The sequence below is a fragment of the Lepisma saccharinum genome, chromosome 9 (genome assembly GCF_977018435.1).
Source record: "Lepisma saccharinum chromosome 9, izLepSacc3.1, whole genome shotgun sequence".
Taxonomy (NCBI): domain Eukaryota; kingdom Metazoa; phylum Arthropoda; class Insecta; order Zygentoma; family Lepismatidae; genus Lepisma; species Lepisma saccharinum.
In genome coordinates this window covers 490,612-516,623 of record NC_139237.1, presented here as the reverse complement: position 1 = coordinate 516,623, position 26,012 = coordinate 490,612, and the positions used below count along the sequence as shown (strand labels likewise).

Below are 26,012 nucleotides of genomic sequence, written 5' to 3'. Positions count from 1 at the left end.
TGTTTTTTGCCTATTTCCGATAATGTCAGAGAATAGTGGCTTACCTGTACGTATACATCTTGTAAATTTTGATAGCATAGAGATTATGACGTGTGTTTTGTTTTCGGTGGAGTCAAGCTGCACTGAAAATAATAATAATAAAAAATATATATATATGTTCGCCTGAGTTATATTAATTGATGTTATAATTTGACAGAAGCAATCTGAATTTCACATAAATTTCTTTTGCTTTGCTAAACGACGAACGAAGGGTGGGTAGTCATCTAGCGAATGCTGAGAGTCCTCGCGTGAATATTTTTTGTTGAATTCTCAATTATTTCAATCATTCTTATGTCATTATGAACTCGAGACGAGAGAAATCGTTCGAATCGAGGCTGGGATCAGGGGGTAAGGTTCGGGGAAAGTTGAAAGCTGACATTTCCTTCCTCAAAGAAAAGATTTGTGGCCCTTAGAAGGGCCGATTTTTCAAGATGGAGGACAGGCAAACTAGAGCCCTTAACCTCCGAAACCGTACAAGGTTCTGCCTTGACGTTTGAGTGCGTACACGACGTCCATGGCGGTTACGGTTTTCCTCTTGGCGTGCTCCGTGTAGGTGACGGCATCGCGGATAACGTTCTCCAAGAACACCTTGAGGACGCCGCGTGTCTCTTCGTAGATGAGACCGGAGATTCGCTTCACACCTCCTCGCCGGGCAAGACGGCGGATGGCGGGCTTGGTGATACCCTGGATGTTGTCTCGGAGAACTTTACGGTGGCGCTTGGCACCTCCTTTGCCGAGTCCCTTTCCTCCTTTACCTCTGCCTGTCATTTCTGCAGTGCACGTACGTGGATTCGAAAGATGAGAATGAAGCCTTCCCGGCGAGCCGGCTCAGTTTTGTACGCCTTCGACAGAGGGGGGCAGAATGGCGGGAGCCAATGGGAAATCCGCTTTTCGGTTTGATTTCACGAATCAGGAGCATGCACGGCACCTTTCAGGGCAAAGCATATAAAGGCATGATTTTTGGTTGGCGCGATTGTTTGAAACGGAAACGCTTAGGACAAGCACGCGACAATGGCCCGGACTAAGCAAACTGCACGAAAATCCACCGGAGGCAAGGCCCCAAGGAAGCAGCTCGCCACAAAGGCAGCTAGGAAGAGCGCTCCCGCCACCGGAGGAGTGAAGAAGCCCCATAGGTACAGGCCAGGTACCGTGGCTCTTCGAGAAATCCGTCGCTACCAGAAGAGCACCGAGTTGCTCATCAGGAAGCTTCCTTTCCAGCGTCTCGTCCGCGAGATCGCTCAAGATTTCAAGACCGACTTGCGCTTCCAGAGTTCCGCAGTCATGGCTCTCCAGGAGGCCAGCGAGGCTTACCTCGTCGGTCTCTTCGAAGATACCAACTTGTGTGCCATCCACGCTAAGCGTGTCACTATCATGCCAAAGGACATCCAGCTCGCCCGCCGCATTCGTGGAGAGCGTGCTTAAGCGCATTCCGCTGCCCTTGGCAAACAATCGGTCCTTTTGAGGACCACAAATCCTACTTGGAAAGTACGTTTTGGTCGTATCTCTCTTTATTTTTTATTATTATTGTCAATTCCATCCCTATCCTCGCGTTTATCCAAAAGTTATTTAAAATAATAATGCCGAAGCAATTGGGCGATATTTCATGAATATTCAGTTTTAATAATAAAGCTCTCGCTAAATCTTTAAATCTAATATCTTACTCGCAGTTCATTTCATAGAATCGATGGAAACGAAGTCAAACAAATTATGACGACATAATGTGACTAGTGTATTGCTTTCATTTTTTTAAAAAAGAAAATGCATGGATGGAAGGGAAAGGATGACACCGTGTCCGATGAAAGGAAAGGTTATAAGATTGAGTGATCGTGCAAATTCGCTCCTTCCAGGAGAATTTTGATGGTCCTCAGAAGGACCTTTTTATGGGGAACACTTGCGTGCTCAACCATTTTACTTCTTTTTTGGTGCAGCCTTCTTTGCTGCCTTGGGCTTGGCAGCCTTCTTTGGCTTTGGCGCCTTTGGTTTCTTGGGCGTCTTTGCCTTTTTCACTTTCGATGGAGACTTCTTTGGCTTTGCAACAGGTGCCTTCTTCTTTTCGCCGGTCTTCTTTGGTCGCTTGGCCGGGGCAGCTTTCTTTGCCGGTTTCTTCTCCTTGGGAGCCGAGCGTTTGGTCTTGGAAACAGCCCCGCTTTCCGGTTTCTCCTTCAGCGACGAAGCGCTGAGTTTGAAAGATCCGGAGGCACCCTTTCCTTTGGTTTGCACCAAAGAACCTGATGCCACGGCGCTCCTCAGGTACTTCTTGATGAAGGGCGCGAGCTTCTCGGCGTCGACCTTGTAGTTCTGGGTGATGTACTTCTTGATGGCCTGCAGGGAAGAGCCTCCGCGCTCCTTCAAGTTCTTGATAGCGTTGTTCACCATCTCGGATGTCCTGGGATGGGAAGGAGCCGTTCTCGGCTTTTTCGCCTTCGAGGACTTCTTGGGCGAAGCCGCCGTCGGGGCTGAGGGAGCTGATGCCGTATCTGCCATATCTACGCTCTTTTCGGAACGAAAATGAATCCCCGCGCCGAGGTTTCGACCCCCTTTTCTCTCGGAGCGCGGACCGGAGCGAGAGCAGCTCTCAGGCGGGCCGAAGCAAACTGAAGTTTGTAGTTGCCACAACGGTAAGTGTGTTTCCTCCTCTTTCCAAGATTAATTTTTTCAGTGCTGAGCTAGAGAGCACCAGCATCCCTCGTTGTTGGGTACGTTCCGGAAACTTTGAAGTAGCCGTGAAGTGCCGCAGTCCGTCCCCACGACTTCCACGTTCCTCGCTTCCTTCGTGTCAAACTCACCGTAGGTGTACGCGCGACCTCCATATGCCCGTGATTTCCTTAGTTTTCTCTGAGAAAAGGTAGAAGGTGCGTCGGTTGCACGGAGGAGATGGAAGTTCAATCCTTCCCCTATTCTCTTGCTGAGAATCAGGTGCCTTGAGCATACGACAGGCCTCTCAAGCCAATCTCCGAAGTAGCGTGTGTCGCACACGCCTGTGTTTGAACGAAGCTGGCCTACTTCCAATGTATAGCCTTTAATTTCGTTTATAGGCGAAAATCTATCGCATGAGGACTGTGGTTCGATTCGAAAGCAGCCATTTGCACCGAAAGTTAGCGCGGCCCTTCCTGCTCTCCGCCGATAAATAATAATAATGTAATAGTTTGTGTCGAGGTGCCCGTTGCCTACTTTGGTTTGTGGGAATAGCGCGTATTCGAGAACTCGATGAAGTTGTCCGAAGATAGCACAAAAATAGGAAATAGCTAGGCTGGAGAGTATATATATATATATATATATATATATATATATAACTACGCACTGGTAATGATCAGGCTGGAAAGTTCATACGAACTAACCGAGCCCAATCACTTTTTCGTTGTTAGGTCCTGGGTATATAGTGTGGAATCAAAAAGGTTGGTCATGAGATTCACTTTTATTCACTGCACTAAATTTTCTTCTTCTCTATCTTGTAGCTTTTATGTTCACACATCTCTGGAAGGGTGTTAAAGCACATTTCTCACTATGACTACAATGAAATGTATAATTATTTGTTATGTTTCTTCTACACGTTCTTGGCAGTGCCCACGAGACGAGACATTTCCCCGAAAACGAGAAGTTGGACTATATGTACCTTACCGAAAGCAGTATCTTTCGCCAACGGCCATACCACGCTGAATATACCGGTTCTCGTCCGATCACCGAAGTCAAGCAGCGTCGGGCCTGGTCAGTACTTGGATGGGTGACCGCCTGGGAACACCAGGTGCTGTTGGCATCCTTTTTCTTTTTCAAGGTTCATAGTGGCCTTTTATTTGTGAATTGAAGCCAATCAATCACCGACAGTTTTTGCAGAATCGCTTTTTTTTTTTTTTTTTTTTTTTTTCAATATACCTGTCATCAAATAATAATAATAATATAAGTGAAGAATGTATATTAGTATATATGAATATCGGGGAAGGCGACTTTCTTCTGTTTTTTGGGGCTTGCGGGGTTGCAGGGTGCGTTCTTATTACCGGCGGCCGCCATAATCCCGGCGGGGAGCGAGCGCTCCCCTGCCCGGCGGATCCGCCGCGTCGCTCCCCGAAGAGCCCGGCGTTGGTAGTTTTCGGCGAGGATACGTGCCGGCGGTTGCAGGGAGTGTGTTTTTTTTGGGCGTTTTTATTTTTTTGCAAAATGCCATCGCCGTGGAAGGAGGCGTTCGCTAAAGGGATAGTCCCGGCCCGGCAACCCTGATCCGTTGGCAATTTCGCCCGAAACGCACCGGGGCGGGGGGGGGGGGGTGTGCACACGCAGAATAAAGAATTGGAAATGTCGCATACTCGTTGGCGAGGACACGTAAACCGAGGTTCTGTTTCAACCGATGCATGTCAAATCTCGCGTCTTTTCCCTTCGGAAAGGGAATGCTCGATCAGTGCAGTGATGTGAAAGTGTCCCCGCTAGTGGACAATTTAGCAGAAGGCAAGTGGGGAAGGTCCTGGTCGGAACGGTTACTTTTGGCAGCAAACGGTTACGAAACTGTTACTTTTGTCAGTAAACTGTTACAAAACGGTTACTTTTGTCAGTAAACTGTTACAAAACGGTTACTTTTGGCAGTAAACTGTTACGAAACGGTTACTTTTGGCAGTAAACGGTTACGAAACTGTTAGTTTTAGCAGGGAACGGTTACAAAACCGTTACTTTTGGCAGCAGACGGTTACGAAATCGTTACTTTTGGCAGCAGACCGTTACATAACCGTTACTTTTTGCAGCAAACGAATTAACGATAAAATGACCATTCGGTATTTCTCGACTGGTCGGGAGTCGGGAAGTCATTTCCCGAAGTCGGGATCGGGACAGGATCCCCCCCCCGGTCCCGACTTTTCGGGATCCCGCACACCCCTAATATTAATGCATAGGATGGAATGAACATTTTTTTTTGCCATGTCAACGTAACCTAACCTCCCAGAGGATCTGGGTTCAGACGAACGCGAGACAAATTCCTGGAAAAAGGACCTTGCGTAAGACAACTTTGGTTCCTCTTCAAAAATTCGCGTACACTTTCGTTGTGTAGTCAGCATGTAATGATACCGAATGGAGGCATGTAGGCGTTCGAACCCCACCCCTAACTGAACAAAAAAATGCTAATCTTCCGGGATCGTAAGTTGAAGTTCCACCCCCCCCCCCCGATGCCGCCGCCCTCTGGAAACAACGTTCAGATCAATTCTTGGAGTAACCGATTTCAAATGCAACGGTTCCCGCCAAATGTCACACTTCGTTGAGCGTACCAGTTCTCACCCTTTCATAGAAGTTAAGTGAGCCCTTTTAGTGCAAATTATGAATGTGACTGCCAAACTCTTCCTTTTTCCCTGCTCGTGGAGAAAACTGAAAGTAATTTTGAAAGTAAAATGAAGGAAAACACGAAAAATGAAATAAAATCACGACCTAACAAAACCTAACCTAATGTAACCCAACCGAGTATATGCAGATATTAATCTGTGTGTACCTTTCACTGCCATACTCTAGTAACAAACGTACAATTGTGAAATAGAAACCTGAAAGTTATTTTTGTTAAATATACAAGTTTATTTTATGTGTTCATCCAAAATAATAATGCGCCGAATCAATAATTGTTCCAAGTCTTAGGTTATTTTTTTGCAGTGGCATTTTGTCCAAATGTAACTCTAAAAGTCCTATTCAGCAAAAGAAACTAAAAAATTTGGAAATTTAGCCTATTTTTGTAAATTACGTGCTGGTTAAGGTCGTACCTTAAAAGCATTTTTTTTTTATATATACGTAAGGTCAAAAATCTTCTCGCTTGCAGGCTGAGATATCGTTAGGTTATGTAAGTGTACGTTTCGGAGGGGTGGTAGACAAGTTCGTCCAATTCCAAGATTCAATTTTTGGCCCTAAAAAGGGCCTTTTTCGGCAAGGTAATTATTTCCTTGAGTTTACTTTGAGCTGGTGTACTTAGTCACGGCCTTGGTGCCTTCACTGACGGCGTGCTTGGCCAGTTCACCGGGGAGGAGCAGCCGAACGGCCGTCTGGATCTCCCTGCTGGTGATGGTCGATCGCTTGTTGTAATGAGCGAGCCTGGAAGCTTCGGCGGCAATGCGCTCGAAGATGTCGTTGACGAAGCTGTTCATGATGCTCATCGCCTTGCTGGAGATGCCGGTGTCAGGGTGAACTTGCTTCAACACCTTGTAGATGTAAATTGCGTAGCTCTCCTTCCTCCTCCGCTTCTTCTTTTTGTCTCCCTTGGAGATGTTCTTCTGGGCCTTTCCGGCCTTTTTGGCGGCTTTTCCACTTGTCTTTGGCGGCATGTTGCAGACAGACTCGATGGGCGCCACCTCCGTCGATTCGTTTTTAAGAAAGGACGGTTGATATCAGACGGACCAATGGCGCTTCGAGACGTGTCTCCCGGACGCTCTCATTCGCGGCGATTCAATACTACTTAACAAAACCACCAAACTGGCTGGCAAAAATTTGTGTTTTCACGTTGTATCGATAGCAAGAGATCATCATGTCTGGACGCGGAAAGGGAGGAAAAGTGAAGGGAAAGAGCAAGTCTCGCTCCAGCCGAGCCGGACTTCAGTTCCCCGTCGGCAGAATCCACCGACTTTTGCGAAAGGGCAATTATGCCGAACGTGTCGGTGCCGGTGCACCGGTTTACCTGGCCGCCGTCATGGAATATTTGGCAGCCGAAGTCTTGGAGTTGGCCGGCAATGCTGCTCGCGATAACAAGAAGACCAGGATCATCCCCCGTCACTTGCAGTTGGCCATCAGAAACGACGAGGAGTTGAACAAGCTCCTTTCTGGGGTCACGATCGCCCAGGGTGGCGTGCTGCCCAACATCCAGGCGGTCCTTCTTCCCAAGAAAACCGAGAAGAAAGCTTAAGCTGACACCCTACCCCCTCAGCTTCTAGCAAATCGGCCCTTGTAAGGGCCACCAATTACCTTAGGAAAGGGTCATTGTCTACTCCATTTTTTTAAGTTTTCAAGTTTGAAGTCTGTAGTCTAATCAGGACTGACAATCCATGTAACTTGGCATGCAAATCCTGTGTTGATTCAATGTTTTTTGCCTATTTCCGATAATGTCAGAGAATAGTGGCTTACCTGTACGTATACATCTTGTAAATTTTGATAGCATAGAGATTATGACGTGTGTTTTGTTTTCGGTGGAGTCAAGCTGCACTGAAAATAATAATAATAAAAAATATATATATATGTTCGCCTGAGTTATATTAATTGATGTTATAATTTGACAGAAGCAATCTGAATTTCACATAAATTTCTTTTGCTTTGCTAAACGACGAACGAAGGGTGGGTAGTCATCTAGCGAATGCTGAGAGTCCTCGCGTGAATATTTTTTGTTGAATTCTCAATTATTTCAATCATTCTTATGTCATTATGAACTCGAGACGAGAGAAATCGTTCGAATCGAGGCTGGGATCAGGGGGTAAGGTTCGGGGAAAGTTGAAAGCTGACATTTCCTTCCTCAAAGAAAAGATTTGTGGCCCTTAGAAGGGCCGATTTTTCAAGATGGAGGACAGGCAAACTAGAGCCCTTAACCTCCGAAACCGTACAAGGTTCTGCCTTGACGTTTGAGTGCGTACACGACGTCCATGGCGGTTACGGTTTTCCTCTTGGCGTGCTCCGTGTAGGTGACGGCATCGCGGATAACGTTCTCCAAGAACACCTTGAGGACGCCGCGTGTCTCTTCGTAGATGAGACCGGAGATTCGCTTCACACCTCCTCGCCGGGCAAGACGGCGGATGGCGGGCTTGGTGATACCCTGGATGTTGTCTCGGAGAACTTTACGGTGGCGCTTGGCACCTCCTTTGCCGAGTCCCTTTCCTCCTTTACCTCTGCCTGTCATTTCTGCAGTGCACGTACGTGGATTCGAAAGATGAGAATGAAGCCTTCCCGGCGAGCCGGCTCAGTTTTGTACGCCTTCGACAGAGGGGGGCAGAATGGCGGGAGCCAATGGGAAATCCGCTTTTCGGTTTGATTTCACGAATCAGGAGCATGCACGGCACCTTTCAGGGCAAAGCATATAAAGGCATGATTTTTGGTTGGCGCGATTGTTTGAAACGGAAACGCTTAGGACAAGCACGCGACAATGGCCCGGACTAAGCAAACTGCACGAAAATCCACCGGAGGCAAGGCCCCAAGGAAGCAGCTCGCCACAAAGGCAGCTAGGAAGAGCGCTCCCGCCACCGGAGGAGTGAAGAAGCCCCATAGGTACAGGCCAGGTACCGTGGCTCTTCGAGAAATCCGTCGCTACCAGAAGAGCACCGAGTTGCTCATCAGGAAGCTTCCTTTCCAGCGTCTCGTCCGCGAGATCGCTCAAGATTTCAAGACCGACTTGCGCTTCCAGAGTTCCGCAGTCATGGCTCTCCAGGAGGCCAGCGAGGCTTACCTCGTCGGTCTCTTCGAAGATACCAACTTGTGTGCCATCCACGCTAAGCGTGTCACTATCATGCCAAAGGACATCCAGCTCGCCCGCCGCATTCGTGGAGAGCGTGCTTAAGCGCATTCCGCTGCCCTTGGCAAACAATCGGTCCTTTTGAGGACCACAAATCCTACTTGGAAAGTACGTTTTGGTCGTATCTCTCTTTATTTTTTATTATTATTGTCAATTCCATCCCTATCCTCGCGTTTATCCAAAAGTTATTTAAAATAATAATGCCGAAGCAATTGGGCGATATTTCATGAATATTCAGTTTTAATAATAAAGCTCTCGCTAAATCTTTAAATCTAATATCTTACTCGCAGTTCATTTCATAGAATCGATGGAAACGAAGTCAAACAAATTATGACGACATAATGTGACTAGTGTATTGCTTTCATTTTTTTAAAAAAGAAAATGCTGCATGGATGGAAGGGAAAGGATGACACCGTGTCCGATGAAAGGAAAGGTTATAAGATTGAGTGATCGTGCAAATTCGCTCCTTCCAGGAGAATTTTGATGGTCCTCAGAAGGACCTTTTTATGGGGAACACTTGCGTGCTCAACCATTTTACTTCTTTTTTGGTGCAGCCTTCTTTGCTGCCTTGGGCTTGGCAGCCTTCTTTGGCTTTGGCGCCTTTGGTTTCTTGGGCGTCTTTGCCTTTTTCACTTTCGATGGAGACTTCTTTGGCTTTGCAACAGGTGCCTTCTTCTTTTCGCCGGTCTTCTTTGGTCGCTTGGCCGGGGCAGCTTTCTTTGCCGGTTTCTTCTCCTTGGGAGCCGAGCGTTTGGTCTTGGAAACAGCCCCGCTTTCCGGTTTCTCCTTCAGCGACGAAGCGCTGAGTTTGAAAGATCCGGAGGCACCCTTTCCTTTGGTTTGCACCAAAGAACCTGATGCCACGGCGCTCCTCAGGTACTTCTTGATGAAGGGCGCGAGCTTCTCGGCGTCGACCTTGTAGTTCTGGGTGATGTACTTCTTGATGGCCTGCAGGGAAGAGCCTCCGCGCTCCTTCAAGTTCTTGATAGCGTTGTTCACCATCTCGGATGTCCTGGGATGGGAAGGAGCCGTTCTCGGCTTTTTCGCCTTCGAGGACTTCTTGGGCGAAGCCGCCGTCGGGGCTGAGGGAGCTGATGCCGTATCTGCCATATCTACGCTCTTTTCGGAACGAAAATGAATCCCCGCGCCGAGGTTTCGACCCCCTTTTCTCTCGGAGCGCGGACCGGAGCGAGAGCAGCTCTCAGGCGGGCCGAAGCAAACTGAAGTTTGTAGTTGCCACAACGGTAAGTGTGTTTCCTCCTCTTTCCAAGATTAATTTTTTCAGTGCTGAGCTAGAGAGCACCAGCATCCCTCGTTGTTGGGTACGTTCCGGAAACTTTGAAGTAGCCGTGAAGTGCCGCAGTCCGTCCCCACGACTTCCACGTTCCTCGCTTCCTTCGTGTCAAACTCACCGTAGGTGTACGCGCGACCTCCATATGCCCGTGATTTCCTTAGTTTTCTCTGAGAAAAGGTAGAAGGTGCGTCGGTTGCACGGAGGAGATGGAAGTTCAATCCTTCCCCTATTCTCTTGCTGAGAATCAGGTGCCTTGAGCATACGACAGGCCTCTCAAGCCAATCTCCGAAGTAGCGTGTGTCGCACACGCCTGTGTTTGAACGAAGCTGGCCTACTTCCAATGTATAGCCTTTAATTTCGTTTATAGGCGAAAATCTATCGCATGAGGACTGTGGTTCGATTCGAAAGCAGCCATTTGCACCGAAAGTTAGCGCGGCCCTTCCTGCTCTCCGCCGATAAATAATAATAATGTAATAGTTTGTGTCGAGGTGCCCGTTGCCTACTTTGGTTTGTGGGAATAGCGCGTATTCGAGAACTCGATGAAGTTGTCCGAAGATAGCACAAAAATAGGAAATAGCTAGGCTGGAGAGTATATATATATATATATATATATATATATATATAACTACGCACTGGTAATGATCAGGCTGGAAAGTTCATACGAACTAACCGAGCCCAATCACTTTTTCGTTGTTAGGTCCTGGGTATATAGTGTGGAATCAAAAAGGTTGGTCATGAGATTCACTTTTATTCACTGCACTAAATTTTCTTCTTCTCTATCTTGTAGCTTTTATGTTCACACATCTCTGGAAGGGTGTTAAAGCACATTTCTCACTATGACTACAATGAAATGTATAATTATTTGTTATGTTTCTTCTACACGTTCTTGGCAGTGCCCACGAGACGAGACATTTCCCCGAAAACGAGAAGTTGGACTATATGTACCTTACCGAAAGCAGTATCTTTCGCCAACGGCCATACCACGCTGAATATACCGGTTCTCGTCCGATCACCGAAGTCAAGCAGCGTCGGGCCTGGTCAGTACTTGGATGGGTGACCGCCTGGGAACACCAGGTGCTGTTGGCATCCTTTTTCTTTTTCAAGGTTCATAGTGGCCTTTTATTTGTGAATTGAAGCCAATCAATCACCGACAGTTTTTGCAGAATCGCTTTTTTTTTTTTTTTTTTTTTTTTTCAATATACCTGTCATCAAATAATAATAATAATATAAGTGAAGAATGTATATTAGTATATATGAATATCGGGGAAGGCGACTTTCTTCTGTTTTTTGGGGCTTGCGGGGTTGCAGGGTGCGTTCTTATTACCGGCGGCCGCCATAATCCCGGCGGGGAGCGAGCGCTCCCCTGCCCGGCGGATCCGCCGCGTCGCTCCCCGAAGAGCCCGGCGTTGGTAGTTTTCGGCGAGGATACGTGCCGGCGGTTGCAGGGAGTGTGTTTTTTTTGGGCGTTTTTATTTTTTTGCAAAATGCCATCGCCGTGGAAGGAGGCGTTCGCTAAAGGGATAGTCCCGGCCCGGCAACCCTGATCCGTTGGCAATTTCGCCCGAAACGCACCGGGGCGGGGGGGGGGGGGTGTGCACACGCAGAATAAAGAATTGGAAATGTCGCATACTCGTTGGCGAGGACACGTAAACCGAGGTTCTGTTTCAACCGATGCATGTCAAATCTCGCGTCTTTTCCCTTCGGAAAGGGAATGCTCGATCAGTGCAGTGATGTGAAAGTGTCCCCGCTAGTGGACAATTTAGCAGAAGGCAAGTGGGGAAGGTCCTGGTCGGAACGGTTACTTTTGGCAGCAAACGGTTACGAAACTGTTACTTTTGTCAGTAAACTGTTACAAAACGGTTACTTTTGTCAGTAAACTGTTACAAAACGGTTACTTTTGGCAGTAAACTGTTACGAAACGGTTACTTTTGGCAGTAAACGGTTACGAAACTGTTAGTTTTAGCAGGGAACGGTTACAAAACCGTTACTTTTGGCAGCAGACGGTTACGAAATCGTTACTTTTGGCAGCAGACCGTTACATAACCGTTACTTTTTGCAGCAAACGAATTAACGATAAAATGACCATTCGGTATTTCTCGACTGGTCGGGAGTCGGGAAGTCATTTCCCGAAGTCGGGATCGGGACAGGATCCCCCCCCCGGTCCCGACTTTTCGGGATCCCGCACACCCCTAATATTAATGCATAGGATGGAATGAACATTTTTTTTTGCCATGTCAACGTAACCTAACCTCCCAGAGGATCTGGGTTCAGACGAACGCGAGACAAATTCCTGGAAAAAGGACCTTGCGTAAGACAACTTTGGTTCCTCTTCAAAAATTCGCGTACACTTTCGTTGTGTAGTCAGCATGTAATGATACCGAATGGAGGCATGTAGGCGTTCGAACCCCACCCCTAACTGAACAAAAAAATGCTAATCTTCCGGGATCGTAAGTTGAAGTTCCACCCCCCCCCCCCCGATGCCGCCGCCCTCTGGAAACAACGTTCAGATCAATTCTTGGAGTAACCGATTTCAAATGCAACGGTTCCCGCCAAATGTCACACTTCGTTGAGCGTACCAGTTCTCACCCTTTCATAGAAGTTAAGTGAGCCCTTTTAGTGCAAATTATGAATGTGACTGCCAAACTCTTCCTTTTTCCCTGCTCGTGGAGAAAACTGAAAGTAATTTTGAAAGTAAAATGAAGGAAAACACGAAAAATGAAATAAAATCACGACCTAACAAAACCTAACCTAATGTAACCCAACCGAGTATATGCAGATATTAATCTGTGTGTACCTTTCACTGCCATACTCTAGTAACAAACGTACAATTGTGAAATAGAAACCTGAAAGTTATTTTTGTTAAATATACAAGTTTATTTTATGTGTTCATCCAAAATAATAATGCGCCGAATCAATAATTGTTCCAAGTCTTAGGTTATTTTTTTGCAGTGGCATTTTGTCCAAATGTAACTCTAAAAGTCCTATTCAGCAAAAGAAACTAAAAAATTTGGAAATTTAGCCTATTTTTGTAAATTACGTGCTGGTTAAGGTCGTACCTTAAAAGCATTTTTTTTTTATATATACGTAAGGTCAAAAATCTTCTCGCTTGCAGGCTGAGATATCATTAGGTTATGTAAGTGTACGTTTCGGAGGGGTGGTAGACAAGTTCGTCCAATTCCAAGATTCAATTTTTGGCCCTAAAAAGGGCCTTTTTCGGCAAGGTAATTATTTCCTTGAGTTTACTTTGAGCTGGTGTACTTAGTCACGGCCTTGGTGCCTTCACTGACGGCGTGCTTGGCCAGTTCACCGGGGAGGAGCAGCCGAACGGCCGTCTGGATCTCCCTGCTGGTGATGGTCGATCGCTTGTTGTAATGAGCGAGCCTGGAAGCTTCGGCGGCAATGCGCTCGAAGATGTCGTTGACGAAGCTGTTCATGATGCTCATCGCCTTGCTGGAGATGCCGGTGTCAGGGTGAACTTGCTTCAACACCTTGTAGATGTAAATTGCGTAGCTCTCCTTCCTCCTCCGCTTCTTCTTTTTGTCTCCCTTGGAGATGTTCTTCTGGGCCTTTCCGGCCTTTTTGGCGGCTTTTCCACTTGTCTTTGGCGGCATGTTGCAGACAGACTCGATGGGCGCCAAAAAAAAAAAAAAAAAAAAAAAAAAAAAAAAGAAAGAAAGAAAAAAACCCCGCCCCCAAAGGAGCTCGCGGGGGTGAGTGGTGCCCGACCTAAGTCAACCGGCAACCATACCGAAAGGCGCAGACCTCGCCTGAAGCACTAATGCACTCTCCAAGCACATTATAGCCTCATGTTCGGTCTTTTGCCTAGGTACAATCTTCCCTTCGGGATAGATCCAGTCCAGCCGGATTTCTCCCTCGGGGAAACCTCCATTCCATGCAGGCATGCACTAGTATGCAACTCTACCTACGTGGGACATCGAATACTTTAACTAAATCTGGTTTCAACCCTATGGAAAGAGGATTTTTACCAGACGGCGAAAATTAGACAGACAGAAAAAACTACAAGAGACAAAAAGAGAAATAGAAGGGAAGCTCCCGAGGATAAAATTCTGCAAGCAGACAAAACCTCGGATGTCTTGGAATAACAGCTTCATCTAGATACTGGTGTGTGAAAAAAAACCCACGTTGAAGGGGGGCTAAAAAACACACACCCTATTGGTTCCTATCCTTACGGGGAGGATGGAGTCGGGAATTTGGAAGGGCAGGTAGGTAAAGCCCGAAGGCTCTCTGCAAATCTGTGTGTTAGTTGGACCTACTCATTCCGACTTACAACCTTATTTGAAACAAACATCGAAAATGAATTTTGAATTAAAGCCGAAAAAAGCCGCATCGGAAGTTAACTGCCAAAGACGTCTGCGTGAAAGAGAGGAGAAGTCGTTGCTTGGGATGTCTGTCCGTTAGAGAGAACTCGTCTGTTTCTCCGGGCATTGTTACTTTTGCTTCAGATCGGGATTTAAGACAGCATTGGCTTTTCATTGCCTTAGGGGCGAGTGACTTCTCGTAGGACCAGTCCGACGGCCGAGGCCGGTCTGAAATCTGTCCCCTTGCGGGGTATCGGTAATAACCACACCCAGAGCTTACGTCATTGCAGTGTGGGTGACTGCTGCTACGGGGGAACCACCTTTGTGCCCATGTGCCTTCCTATACCCCTTAGGTCCATTTCCGAGTCGGGGTAATTATCACCGGCCTAGCCCTAAAACCGATGACACGAAAGAACACATGGTCCCCTACGCCCGAGAGCGCACAGCAGTCGGGGGGTGCTGCCGGGGGTCACCACTCCCCGACAGACTTTGGGTGGAAAGGCCCTTCTGAGGGCCACCAACCCGGTCGGTTTTGATCTGCCTTTGCTGTCCGCTGTCCTTTTCCTCCGCATCCGCTTCTTTGCCCAGGTCCACGCACTCCTTTCTCCCCCGGTTGAGTTTTCGGCTACCGGTTTTTCGAGATATCCCCCCCCCCTGAGAAGGAGGGGGAAAAAACTCTATCGTCAGTTGCACTTGGTCCCGTTTTTTCTTTTTCCCTAAGGAACATCGGAGATTTCGGCTTTTGGTCCTAAGAAGGGCCGTTTTGCCGTTGAGCGACGAGTGCTTTCAGCCCTAAGAAGGACATCCTGCACTTTCTGACAATTTCGATGGACAAATCGTTCTTTCGCTAAGTTTCTCTTCACTTTGGCAATCCTGAAAAGGAAATACCTCGGTATCAGAGAGTCGGAGATTTTTCGGGTACCAAGCTTGTTGCAACTGGGAAGCCGGCGACCGGCACTTTCCCCGAGGGAGATTGGAGCTTCAGAGCCCTCTCGTCCGGCAGGCGAACGAGAACGTACGTCCGGGGTACGTGTAATTTTGAATTGGGCTGTGCGCTTAGTTGTCACCGTTAGGATCCACGCACGCGCCCCCCCCCCCTTCCCGCCAAAAAGTTAGACAATGGGGCCGCCGAAGTTCCACGATGCTTGACTGCCGCCGATTTCCGCCGACTGCTGCCTCCCATCCTGGAATCTCGGTGTTCTCGCTGCCTGCTGTCTGGTACTGGATTCAGTCATGTTCTCTATGCATTGCTGCTGTGCCGAAAGGTCCTTCCCCAAATTTAGATAGAGAGCATGTCCAACGCCGGCGCTCGGAGCCACCAGTCCCTCGGCGTCGACTCGATGGGCGCCACCTCCGTCGATTCGTTTTTAAGAAAGGACGGTTGATATCAGACGGACCAATGGCGCTTCGAGACGTGTCTCCCGGACGCTCTCATTCGCGGCGATTCAATACTACTTAACAAAACCACCAAACTGGCTGGCAAAAATTTGTGTTTTCACGTTGTATCGATAGCAAGAGATCATCATGTCTGGACGCGGAAAGGGAGGAAAAGTGAAGGGAAAGAGCAAGTCTCGCTCCAGCCGAGCCGGACTTCAGTTCCCCGTCGGCAGAATCCACCGACTTTTGCGAAAGGGCAATTATGCCGAACGTGTCGGTGCCGGTGCACCGGTTTACCTGGCCGCCGTCATGGAATATTTGGCAGCCGAAGTCTTGGAGTTGGCCGGCAATGCTGCTCGCGATAACAAGAAGACCAGGATCATCCCCCGTCACTTGCAGTTGGCCATCAGAAACGACGAGGAGTTGAACAAGCTCCTTTCTGGGGTCACGATCGCCCAGGGTGGCGTGCTGCCCAACATCCAGGCGGTCCTTCTTCCCAAGAAAACCGAGAAGAAAGCTTAAGCTGACACCCTACCCCCTCAGCTTCTAGCAAATCGGCCCTTGTAAGGGCCACCAATTACCTTAGGAAAGGGTCATTGTCTACTCCATTTTTTTAAGTTTTCAAGTTTGAAGTCTGTAGTCTAATCAGGACTGACAATCCATGTAACTTGGCATGCAAATCCTGTGTTGATTCAATGTTTTTTGCCTATTTCCGATAATGTCAGAGAATAGTGGCTTACCTGTACGTATACATCTTGTAAATTTTGATAGCATAGAGATTATGACGTGTGTTTTGTTTTCGGTGGAGTCAAGCTGCACTGAAAATAATAATAATAAAAAATATATATATATGTTCGCCTGAGTTATATTAATTGATGTTATAATTTGACAGAAGCAATCTGAATTTCACATAAATTTCTTTTGCTTTGCTAAACGACGAACGAAGGGTGGGTAGTCATCTAGCGAATGCTGAGAGTCCTCGCGTGAATATTTTTTGTTGAATTCTCAATTATTTCAATCATTCTTATGTCATTATGAACTCGAGACGAGAGAAATCGTTCGAATCGAGGCTGGGATCAGGGGGTAAGGTTCGGGGAAAGTTGAAAGCTGACATTTCCTTCCTCAAAGAAAAGATTTGTGGCCCTTAGAAGGGCCGATTTTTCAAGATGGAGGACAGGCAAACTAGAGCCCTTAACCTCCGAAACCGTACAAGGTTCTGCCTTGACGTTTGAGTGCGTACACGACGTCCATGGCGGTTACGGTTTTCCTCTTGGCGTGCTCCGTGTAGGTGACGGCATCGCGGATAACGTTCTCCAAGAACACCTTGAGGACGCCGCGTGTCTCTTCGTAGATGAGACCGGAGATTCGCTTCACACCTCCTCGCCGGGCAAGACGGCGGATGGCGGGCTTGGTGATACCCTGGATGTTGTCTCGGAGAACTTTACGGTGGCGCTTGGCACCTCCTTTGCCGAGTCCCTTTCCTCCTTTACCTCTGCCTGTCATTTCTGCAGTGCACGTACGTGGATTCGAAAGATGAGAATGAAGCCTTCCCGGCGAGCCGGCTCAGTTTTGTACGCCTTCGACAGAGGGGGGCAGAATGGCGGGAGCCAATGGGAAATCCGCTTTTCGGTTTGATTTCACGAATCAGGAGCATGCACGGCACCTTTCAGGGCAAAGCATATAAAGGCATGATTTTTGGTTGGCGCGATTGTTTGAAACGGAAACGCTTAGGACAAGCACGCGACAATGGCCCGGACTAAGCAAACTGCACGAAAATCCACCGGAGGCAAGGCCCCAAGGAAGCAGCTCGCCACAAAGGCAGCTAGGAAGAGCGCTCCCGCCACCGGAGGAGTGAAGAAGCCCCATAGGTACAGGCCAGGTACCGTGGCTCTTCGAGAAATCCGTCGCTACCAGAAGAGCACCGAGTTGCTCATCAGGAAGCTTCCTTTCCAGCGTCTCGTCCGCGAGATCGCTCAAGATTTCAAGACCGACTTGCGCTTCCAGAGTTCCGCAGTCATGGCTCTCCAGGAGGCCAGCGAGGCTTACCTCGTCGGTCTCTTCGAAGATACCAACTTGTGTGCCATCCACGCTAAGCGTGTCACTATCATGCCAAAGGACATCCAGCTCGCCCGCCGCATTCGTGGAGAGCGTGCTTAAGCGCATTCCGCTGCCCTTGGCAAACAATCGGTCCTTTTGAGGACCACAAATCCTACTTGGAAAGTACGTTTTGGTCGTATCTCTCTTTATTTTTTATTATTATTGTCAATTCCATCCCTATCCTCGCGTTTATCCAAAAGTTATTTAAAATAATAATGCCGAAGCAATTGGGCGATATTTCATGAATATTCAGTTTTAATAATAAAGCTCTCGCTAAATCTTTAAATCTAATATCTTACTCGCAGTTCATTTCATAGAATCGATGGAAACGAAGTCAAACAAATTATGACGACATAATGTGACTAGTGTATTGCTTTCATTTTTTTAAAAAAGAAAATGCATGGATGGAAGGGAAAGGATGACACCGTGTCCGATGAAAGGAAAGGTTATAAGATTGAGTGATCGTGCAAATTCGCTCCTTCCAGGAGAATTTTGATGGTCCTCAGAAGGACCTTTTTATGGGGAACACTTGCGTGCTCAACCATTTTACTTCTTTTTTGGTGCAGCCTTCTTTGCTGCCTTGGGCTTGGCAGCCTTCTTTGGCTTTGGCGCCTTTGGTTTCTTGGGCGTCTTTGCCTTTTTCACTTTCGATGGAGACTTCTTTGGCTTTGCAACAGGTGCCTTCTTCTTTTCGCCGGTCTTCTTTGGTCGCTTGGCCGGGGCAGCTTTCTTTGCCGGTTTCTTCTCCTTGGGAGCCGAGCGTTTGGTCTTGGAAACAGCCCCGCTTTCCGGTTTCTCCTTCAGCGACGAAGCGCTGAGTTTGAAAGATCCGGAGGCACCCTTTCCTTTGGTTTGCACCAAAGAACCTGATGCCACGGCGCTCCTCAGGTACTTCTTGATGAAGGGCGCGAGCTTCTCGGCGTCGACCTTGTAGTTCTGGGTGATGTACTTCTTGATGGCCTGCAGGGAAGAGCCTCCGCGCTCCTTCAAGTTCTTGATAGCGTTGTTCACCATCTCGGATGTCCTGGGATGGGAAGGAGCCGTTCTCGGCTTTTTCGCCTTCGAGGACTTCTTGGGCGAAGCCGCCGTCGGGGCTGAGGGAGCTGATGCCGTATCTGCCATATCTACGCTCTTTTCGGAACGAAAATGAATCCCCGCGCCGAGGTTTCGACCCCCTTTTCTCTCGGAGCGCGGACCGGAGCGAGAGCAGCTCTCAGGCGGGCCGAAGCAAACTGAAGTTTGTAGTTGCCACAACGGTAAGTGTGTTTCCTCCTCTTTCCAAGATTAATTTTTTCAGTGCTGAGCTAGAGAGCACCAGCATCCCTCGTTGTTGGGTACGTTCCGGAAACTTTGAAGTAGCCGTGAAGTGCCGCAGTCCGTCCCCACGACTTCCACGTTCCTCGCTTCCTTCGTGTCAAACTCACCGTAGGTGTACGCGCGACCTCCATATGCCCGTGATTTCCTTAGTTTTCTCTGAGAAAAGGTAGAAGGTGCGTCGGTTGCACGGAGGAGATGGAAGTTCAATCCTTCCCCTATTCTCTTGCTGAGAATCAGGTGCCTTGAGCATACGACAGGCCTCTCAAGCCAATCTCCGAAGTAGCGTGTGTCGCACACGCCTGTGTTTGAACGAAGCTGGCCTACTTCCAATGTATAGCCTTTAATTTCGTTTATAGGCGAAAATCTATCGCATGAGGACTGTGGTTCGATTCGAAAGCAGCCATTTGCACCGAAAGTTAGCGCGGCCCTTCCTGCTCTCCGCCGATAAATAATAATAATGTAATAGTTTGTGTCGAGGTGCCCGTTGCCTACTTTGGTTTGTGGGAATAGCGCGTATTCGAGAACTCGATGAAGTTGTCCGAAGATAGCACAAAAATAGGAAATAGCTAGGCTGGAGAGTATATATATATATATATATATATATATATATATAACTACGCACTGGTAATGATCAGGCTGGAAAGTTCATACGAACTAACCGAGCCCAATCACTTTTTCGTTGTTAGGTCCTGGGTATATAGTGTGGAATCAAAAAGGTTGGTCATGAGATTCACTTTTATTCACTGCACTAAATTTTCTTCTTCTCTATCTTGTAGCTTTTATGTTCACACATCTCTGGAAGGGTGTTAAAGCACATTTCTCACTATGACTACAATGAAATGTATAATTATTTGTTATGTTTCTTCTACACGTTCTTGGCAGTGCCCACGAGACGAGACATTTCCCCGAAAACGAGAAGTTGGACTATATGTACCTTACCGAAAGCAGTATCTTTCGCCAACGGCCATACCACGCTGAATATACCGGTTCTCGTCCGATCACCGAAGTCAAGCAGCGTCGGGCCTGGTCAGTACTTGGATGGGTGACCGCCTGGGAACACCAGGTGCTGTTGGCATCCTTTTTCTTTTTCAAGGTTCATAGTGGCCTTTTATTTGTGAATTGAAGCCAATCAATCACCGACAGTTTTTGCAGAATCGCTTTTTTTTTTTTTTTTTTTTTTTTTCAATATACCTGTCATCAAATAATAATAATAATATAAGTGAAGAATGTATATTAGTATATATGAATATCGGGGAAGGCGACTTTCTTCTGTTTTTTGGGGCTTGCGGGGTTGCAGGGTGCGTTCTTATTACCGGCGGCCGCCATAATCCCGGCGGGGAGCGAGCGCTCCCCTGCCCGGCGGATCCGCCGCGTCGCTCCCCGAAGAGCCCGGCGTTGGTAGTTTTCGGCGAGGATACGTGCCGGCGGTTGCAGGGAGTGTGTTTTTTTTGGGCGTTTTTATTTTTTTGCAAAATGCCATCGCCGTGGAAGGAGGCGTTCGCTAAAGGGATAGTCCCGGCCCGGCAACCCTGATCCGTTGGCAATTTCGCCCGAAACGCACCGGGGCGGGGGGGGGGGGTGTGCACACGCAGAATAAAGAATTGGAAATGTCGCATACTCGTTGGCGAGGACACGTAAACCGAGGTTCTGTTTCAACCGATGCATGTCAAATCTCGCGTCTTTTCCCTTCGGAAAGGGAATGCTCGATCAGTGCAGTGATGTGAAAGTGTCCCCGCTAGTGGACAATTTAGCAGAAGGCAAGTGGGGAAGGTCCTGGTCGGAACGGTTACTTTTGGCAGCAAACGGTTACGAAACTGTTACTTTTGTCAGTAAACTGTTACAAAACGGTTACTTTTGTCAGTAAACTGTTACAAAACGGTTACTTTTGGCAGTAAACTGTTACGAAACGGTTACTTTTGGCAGTAAACGGTTACGAAACTGTTAGTTTTAGCAGGGAACGGTTACAAAACCGTTACTTTTGGCAGCAGACGGTTACGAAATCGTTACTTTTGGCAGCAGACCGTTACATAACCGTTACTTTTTGCAGCAAACGAATTAACGATAAAATGACCATTCGGTATTTCTCGACTGGTCGGGAGTCGGGAAGTCATTTCCCGAAGTCGGGATCGGGACAGGATCCCCCCCCCGGTCCCGACTTTTCGGGATCCCGCACACCCCTAATATTAATGCATAGGATGGAATGAACATTTTTTTTTGCCATGTCAACGTAACCTAACCTCCCAGAGGATCTGGGTTCAGACGAACGCGAGACAAATTCCTGGAAAAAGGACCTTGCGTAAGACAACTTTGGTTCCTCTTCAAAAATTCGCGTACACTTTCGTTGTGTAGTCAGCATGTAATGATACCGAATGGAGGCATGTAGGCGTTCGAACCCCACCCCTAACTGAACAAAAAAATGCTAATCTTCCGGGATCGTAAGTTGAAGTTCCACCCCCCCCCCCCCCGATGCCGCCGCCCTCTGGAAACAACGTTCAGATCAATTCTTGGAGTAACCGATTTCAAATGCAACGGTTCCCGCCAAATGTCACACTTCGTTGAGCGTACCAGTTCTCACCCTTTCATAGAAGTTAAGTGAGCCCTTTTAGTGCAAATTATGAATGTGACTGCCAAACTCTTCCTTTTTCCCTGCTCGTGGAGAAAACTGAAAGTAATTTTGAAAGTAAAATGAAGGAAAACACGAAAAATGAAATAAAATCACGACCTAACAAAACCTAACCTAATGTAACCCAACCGAGTATATGCAGATATTAATCTGTGTGTACCTTTCACTGCCATACTCTAGTAACAAACGTACAATTGTGAAATAGAAACCTGAAAGTTATTTTTGTTAAATATACAAGTTTATTTTATGTGTTCATCCAAAATAATAATGCGCCGAATCAATAATTGTTCCAAGTCTTAGGTTATTTTTTTGCAGTGGCATTTTGTCCAAATGTAACTCTAAAAGTCCTATTCAGCAAAAGAAACTAAAAAATTTGGAAATTTAGCCTATTTTTGTAAATTACGTGCTGGTTAAGGTCGTACCTTAAAAGCATTTTTTTTTTATATATACGTAAGGTCAAAAATCTTCTCGCTTGCAGGCTGAGATATCGTTAGGTTATGTAAGTGTACGTTTCGGAGGGGTGGTAGACAAGTTCGTCCAATTCCAAGATTCAATTTTTGGCCCTAAAAAGGGCCTTTTTCGGCAAGGTAATTATTTCCTTGAGTTTACTTTGAGCTGGTGTACTTAGTCACGGCCTTGGTGCCTTCACTGACGGCGTGCTTGGCCAGTTCACCGGGGAGGAGCAGCCGAACGGCCGTCTGGATCTCCCTGCTGGTGATGGTCGATCGCTTGTTGTAATGAGCGAGCCTGGAAGCTTCGGCGGCAATGCGCTCGAAGATGTCGTTGACGAAGCTGTTCATGATGCTCATCGCCTTGCTGGAGATGCCGGTGTCAGGGTGAACTTGCTTCAACACCTTGTAGATGTAAATTGCGTAGCTCTCCTTCCTCCTCCGCTTCTTCTTTTTGTCTCCCTTGGAGATGTTCTTCTGGGCCTTTCCGGCCTTTTTGGCGGCTTTTCCACTTGTCTTTGGCGGCATGTTGCAGACAGACTCGATGGGCGCCACCTCCGTCGATTCGTTTTTAAGAAAGGACGGTTGATATCAGACGGACCAATGGCGCTTCGAGACGTGTCTCCCGGACGCTCTCATTCGCGGCGATTCAATACTACTTAACAAAACCACCAAACTGGCTGGCAAAATCCAGTACCAGACAGCAGGCAGCGAGAACACCGAGATTCCAGGATGGGAGGCAGCAGTCGGCGGAAATCGGCGGCAGTCAAGCATCGTGGAACTTCGGCGGCCCCATTGTCTAACTTTTTGGCGGGAAGGGGGGGGGGCGCGTGCGTGGATCCTAACGGTGACAACTAAGCGCACAGCCCAATTCAAAATTACACGTACCCCGGACGTACGTTCTCGTTCGCCTGCCGGACGAGAGGGCTCTGAAGCTCCAATCTCCCTCGGGGAAAGTGCCGGTCGCCGGCTTCCCAGTTGCAACAAGCTTGGTACCCGAAAAATCTCCGACTCTCTGATACCGAGGTATTTCCTTTTCAGGATTGCCAAAGTGAAGAGAAACTTAGCGAAAGAACGATTTGTCCATCGAAATTGTCAGAAAGTGCAGGATGTCCTTCTTAGGGCTGAAAGCACTCGTCGCTCAACGGCAAAACGGCCCTTCTTAGGACCAAAAAGCCGAAATCTCCGATGTTCCTTAGGGAAAAAGAAAAAACGGGACCAAGTGCAACTGACGATAGAGTTTTTCCCCCTCCTTCTCAGGGGGGGGGGATATCTCGAAAAACCGGTAGACGAAAACTCAACCGGGGGAGAAAGGAGTGCGTGGACCTGGGCAAAGAAGCGGATGCGGAGGAAAAGGACAGCGGACAGCAAAGGCAGATCAAAACCGACCGGGTTGGTGGCCCTCAGAAGGGCCTTTCCACCCAAAGTCTGTCGGGGAGTAGTGACCCCCGGCAGCACCCCCCGACTGCTGTGCGCCCTCGGGCGTAGGGGACCATGTGTTCTTTCGTGTCATCGGTTTTAGGGCTAGGCCGGTGATAATTACCCCGACTCGGAAATGGACCTAAGGGGTATAGGAAGGCACATGGGCACAAAGGTGGTTCCCCCGTAGCAGCAGTCACCCACACTGCAATGACGTAAGCTCTGGGTGTGGTTATTACCGATACCCCGCAAGGGGACAGATTTCAGACCGGCCTCGGCCGTCGGACTGGTCCTACGAGAAGTCACTCGCCCCTAAGGCAATGAAAAGCCAATGCTGTCTTAAATCCCGATCTGAAGCAAAAGTAACAATGCCCGGAGAAACAGACGAGTTCTCTCTAACGGACAGACATCCCAAGCAACGACTTCTCCTCTCTTTCACGCAGACGTCTTTGGCAGTTAACTTCCGATGCGGCTTTTTTCGGCTTTAATTCAAAATTCATTTTCGATGTTTGTTTCAAATAAGGTTGTAAGTCGGAATGAGTAGGTCCAACTAACACACAGATTTGCAGAGAGCCTTCGGGCTTTACCTACCTGCCCTTCCAAATTCCCGACTCCATCCTCCCCGTAAGGATAGGAACCAATAGGGTGTGTGTTTTTTAGCCCCCCTTCAACGTGGGTTTTTTTCACACACCAGTATCTAGATGAAGCTGTTATTCCAAGACATCCGAGGTTTTGTCTGCTTGCAGAATTTTATCCTCGGGAGCTTCCCTTCTATTTCTCTTTTTTGTCTCTTGTAGTTTTTTCTGTCTGTCTAATTTTCGCCGTCTGGTAAAAATCCTCTTTCCATAGGGTTGAAACCAGATTTAGTTAAAGTATTCGATGTCCCACGTAGGTAGATTTGCATACTAGTGCATGCCTGCATGGAATGGAGGTTTCCCCGAGGGAGAAATCCGGCTGGACTGGATCTATCCCGAAGGGAAGATTGTACCTAGGCAAAAGACCGAACATGAGGCTATAATGTGCTTGGAGAGTGCATTAGTGTTTCAGGCGAGGTCTGCGCCTTTCGGTATGGTTGCCGGTTGACTTAGGTCGGGCACCACTCACCCCCGCGAGCTCCTTTGGGGGCGGGGTTTTTTTCTTTCTTTCTTTTTTTTTTTTTTTTTAAAAATTTGTGTTTTCACGTTGTATCGATAGCAAGAGATCATCATGTCTGGACGCGGAAAGGGAGGAAAAGTGAAGGGAAAGAGCAAGTCTCGCTCCAGCCGAGCCGGACTTCAGTTCCCCGTCGGCAGAATCCACCGACTTTTGCGAAAGGGCAATTATGCCGAACGTGTCGGTGCCGGTGCACCGGTTTACCTGGCCGCCGTCATGGAATATTTGGCAGCCGAAGTCTTGGAGTTGGCCGGCAATGCTGCTCGCGATAACAAGAAGACCAGGATCATCCCCCGTCACTTGCAGTTGGCCATCAGAAACGACGAGGAGTTGAACAAGCTCCTTTCTGGGGTCACGATCGCCCAGGGTGGCGTGCTGCCCAACATCCAGGCGATCCTTCTTCCCAAGAAAACCGAGAAGAAAGCTTAAGCTGACACCCTACCCCCTCAGCTTCTAGCAAATCGGCCCTTGTAAGGGCCACCAATTACCTTAGGAAAGGGTCATTGTCTACTCCATTTTTTTAAGTTTTCAAGTTTGAAGTCTGTAGTCTAATCAGGACTGACAATCCATGTAACTTGGCATGCAAATCCTGTGTTGATTCAATGTTTTTTGCCTATTTCCGATAATGTCAGAGAATAGTGGCTTACCTGTACGTATACATCTTGTAAATTTTGATAGCATAGAGATTATGACGTGTGTTTTGTTTTCGGTGGAGTCAAGCTGCACTGAAAATAATAATAATAAAAAATATATATATATGTTCGCCTGAGTTATATTAATTGATGTTATAATTTGACAGAAGCAATCTGAATTTCACATAAATTTCTTTTGCTTTGCTAAACGACGAACGAAGGGTGGGTAGTCATCTAGCGAATGCTGAGAGTCCTCGCGTGAATATTTTTTGTTGAATTCTCAATTATTTCAATCATTCTTATGTCATTATGAACTCGAGACGAGAGAAATCGTTCGAATCGAGGCTGGGATCAGGGGGTAAGGTTCGGGGAAAGTTGAAAGCTGACATTTCCTTCCTCAAAGAAAAGATTTGTGGCCCTTAGAAGGGCCGATTTTTCAAGATGGAGGACAGGCAAACTAGAGCCCTTAACCTCCGAAACCGTACAAGGTTCTGCCTTGACGTTTGAGTGCGTACACGACGTCCATGGCGGTTACGGTTTTCCTCTTGGCGTGCTCCGTGTAGGTGACGGCATCGCGGATAACGTTCTCCAAGAACACCTTGAGGACGCCGCGTGTCTCTTCGTAGATGAGACCGGAGATTCGCTTCACACCTCCTCGCCGGGCAAGACGGCGGATGGCGGGCTTGGTGATACCCTGGATGTTGTCTCGGAGAACTTTACGGTGGCGCTTGGCACCTCCTTTGCCGAGTCCCTTTCCTCCTTTACCTCTGCCTGTCATTTCTGCAGTGCACGTACGTGGATTCGAAAGATGAGAATGAAGCCTTCCCGGCGAGCCGGCTCAGTTTTGTACG

The 26,012-nt window shown here is 47.7% G+C and overlaps 13 protein-coding genes and 3 non-coding genes across 16 annotated transcripts; 9 read left to right on the top strand and 7 right to left on the bottom strand.

Moving 5' to 3' along the window:
- Positions 1–495: 495 nt before the first annotated feature.
- On the bottom strand, positions 496–807 carry LOC145992279 (histone H4). Its single transcript, XM_083128661.1, has one exon. The coding sequence runs from the start codon at positions 805–807 to the stop codon at positions 496–498; it is 312 nt and encodes a 103-aa protein (XP_082984787.1).
- A 243-nt stretch (positions 808–1,050) lies between these two features.
- Positions 1,051–1,461, top strand: LOC145992278 (histone H3). The gene has a single exon (XM_083128660.1). It carries the CDS (start codon positions 1,051–1,053, stop codon positions 1,459–1,461), a length of 411 nt encoding a protein of 136 aa, XP_082984786.1.
- Positions 1,462–3,674: 2,213 nt separating this feature from the next.
- Positions 3,675–3,793, top strand: LOC145993015 (5S ribosomal RNA). Its single transcript, XR_014442227.1, has one exon. It is a non-coding gene; the product is annotated as a 5S ribosomal RNA (ribosomal RNA).
- A 2,152-nt stretch (positions 3,794–5,945) lies between these two features.
- Positions 5,946–6,317, bottom strand: LOC145992277 (histone H2B). The gene has a single exon (XM_083128659.1). The coding sequence runs from the start codon at positions 6,315–6,317 to the stop codon at positions 5,946–5,948; it is 372 nt and encodes a 123-aa protein (XP_082984785.1).
- Positions 6,318–6,517: 200 nt separating this feature from the next.
- LOC145992276 (histone H2A) lies at positions 6,518–6,892 on the top strand. The gene has a single exon (XM_083128657.1). It carries the CDS (start codon positions 6,518–6,520, stop codon positions 6,890–6,892), a length of 375 nt encoding a protein of 124 aa, XP_082984783.1.
- Positions 6,893–7,561: 669 nt separating this feature from the next.
- LOC145992275 (histone H4-like) lies at positions 7,562–7,882 on the bottom strand (the record flags this gene model as incomplete). The annotated part of the gene is made up of 1 exon (XM_083128656.1): positions 7,562–7,882. A coding segment is annotated over one exon (321 nt), but the record flags the coding sequence as incomplete, so codon positions are not given.
- A 234-nt stretch (positions 7,883–8,116) lies between these two features.
- LOC145992274 (histone H3) lies at positions 8,117–8,527 on the top strand. Its single transcript, XM_083128655.1, has one exon. It carries the CDS (start codon positions 8,117–8,119, stop codon positions 8,525–8,527), a length of 411 nt encoding a protein of 136 aa, XP_082984781.1.
- A 2,216-nt stretch (positions 8,528–10,743) lies between these two features.
- LOC145993014 (5S ribosomal RNA) lies at positions 10,744–10,862 on the top strand. Its single transcript, XR_014442226.1, has one exon. It is a non-coding gene; the product is annotated as a 5S ribosomal RNA (ribosomal RNA).
- A 2,153-nt stretch (positions 10,863–13,015) lies between these two features.
- Positions 13,016–13,387, bottom strand: LOC145992273 (histone H2B). The gene has a single exon (XM_083128654.1). The coding sequence runs from the start codon at positions 13,385–13,387 to the stop codon at positions 13,016–13,018; it is 372 nt and encodes a 123-aa protein (XP_082984780.1).
- A 2,232-nt stretch (positions 13,388–15,619) lies between these two features.
- Positions 15,620–15,994, top strand: LOC145993008 (histone H2A). Its single transcript, XM_083129405.1, has one exon. It carries the CDS (start codon positions 15,620–15,622, stop codon positions 15,992–15,994), a length of 375 nt encoding a protein of 124 aa, XP_082985531.1.
- Positions 15,995–16,663: 669 nt separating this feature from the next.
- LOC145993007 (histone H4) lies at positions 16,664–16,975 on the bottom strand. Its single transcript, XM_083129404.1, has one exon. The coding sequence runs from the start codon at positions 16,973–16,975 to the stop codon at positions 16,664–16,666; it is 312 nt and encodes a 103-aa protein (XP_082985530.1).
- Positions 16,976–17,218: 243 nt separating this feature from the next.
- LOC145993006 (histone H3) lies at positions 17,219–17,629 on the top strand. The gene has a single exon (XM_083129403.1). It carries the CDS (start codon positions 17,219–17,221, stop codon positions 17,627–17,629), a length of 411 nt encoding a protein of 136 aa, XP_082985529.1.
- A 2,213-nt stretch (positions 17,630–19,842) lies between these two features.
- On the top strand, positions 19,843–19,961 carry LOC145993013 (5S ribosomal RNA). Its single transcript, XR_014442225.1, has one exon. It is a non-coding gene; the product is annotated as a 5S ribosomal RNA (ribosomal RNA).
- A 2,153-nt stretch (positions 19,962–22,114) lies between these two features.
- LOC145993005 (histone H2B) lies at positions 22,115–22,486 on the bottom strand. Its single transcript, XM_083129402.1, has one exon. The coding sequence runs from the start codon at positions 22,484–22,486 to the stop codon at positions 22,115–22,117; it is 372 nt and encodes a 123-aa protein (XP_082985528.1).
- Positions 22,487–24,583: 2,097 nt separating this feature from the next.
- LOC145993004 (histone H2A-like) lies at positions 24,584–24,958 on the top strand. The gene has a single exon (XM_083129401.1). It carries the CDS (start codon positions 24,584–24,586, stop codon positions 24,956–24,958), a length of 375 nt encoding a protein of 124 aa, XP_082985527.1.
- Positions 24,959–25,627: 669 nt separating this feature from the next.
- On the bottom strand, positions 25,628–25,948 carry LOC145993003 (histone H4-like; the record flags this gene model as incomplete). Its single annotated transcript, XM_083129400.1, has 1 exon — positions 25,628–25,948. A coding segment is annotated over one exon (321 nt), but the record flags the coding sequence as incomplete, so codon positions are not given.
- Between the last annotated feature and the right edge of the window lie 64 nt (positions 25,949–26,012).

What these genes read in the sequence shown, in the direction of transcription:
- LOC145992274 (XM_083128655.1), top strand. Translation starts at nt 8,117, where the DNA reads ATGGCCCGGACTAAGCAAACTGCACGAAAATCCACCGGAGGCAAGGCC.
- LOC145993005 (XM_083129402.1), bottom strand. Translation starts at nt 22,486, where the DNA reads ATGCCGCCAAAGACAAGTGGAAAAGCCGCCAAAAAGGCCGGAAAGGCC.
- LOC145993007 (XM_083129404.1), bottom strand. Translation starts at nt 16,975, where the DNA reads ATGACAGGCAGAGGTAAAGGAGGAAAGGGACTCGGCAAAGGAGGTGCC.
- LOC145992278 (XM_083128660.1), top strand. Translation starts at nt 1,051, where the DNA reads ATGGCCCGGACTAAGCAAACTGCACGAAAATCCACCGGAGGCAAGGCC.
- LOC145992277 (XM_083128659.1), bottom strand. Translation starts at nt 6,317, where the DNA reads ATGCCGCCAAAGACAAGTGGAAAAGCCGCCAAAAAGGCCGGAAAGGCC.
- LOC145993008 (XM_083129405.1), top strand. Translation starts at nt 15,620, where the DNA reads ATGTCTGGACGCGGAAAGGGAGGAAAAGTGAAGGGAAAGAGCAAGTCT.
- LOC145992276 (XM_083128657.1), top strand. Translation starts at nt 6,518, where the DNA reads ATGTCTGGACGCGGAAAGGGAGGAAAAGTGAAGGGAAAGAGCAAGTCT.
- LOC145993006 (XM_083129403.1), top strand. Translation starts at nt 17,219, where the DNA reads ATGGCCCGGACTAAGCAAACTGCACGAAAATCCACCGGAGGCAAGGCC.
- LOC145992279 (XM_083128661.1), bottom strand. Translation starts at nt 807, where the DNA reads ATGACAGGCAGAGGTAAAGGAGGAAAGGGACTCGGCAAAGGAGGTGCC.
- LOC145993004 (XM_083129401.1), top strand. Translation starts at nt 24,584, where the DNA reads ATGTCTGGACGCGGAAAGGGAGGAAAAGTGAAGGGAAAGAGCAAGTCT.
- LOC145992273 (XM_083128654.1), bottom strand. Translation starts at nt 13,387, where the DNA reads ATGCCGCCAAAGACAAGTGGAAAAGCCGCCAAAAAGGCCGGAAAGGCC.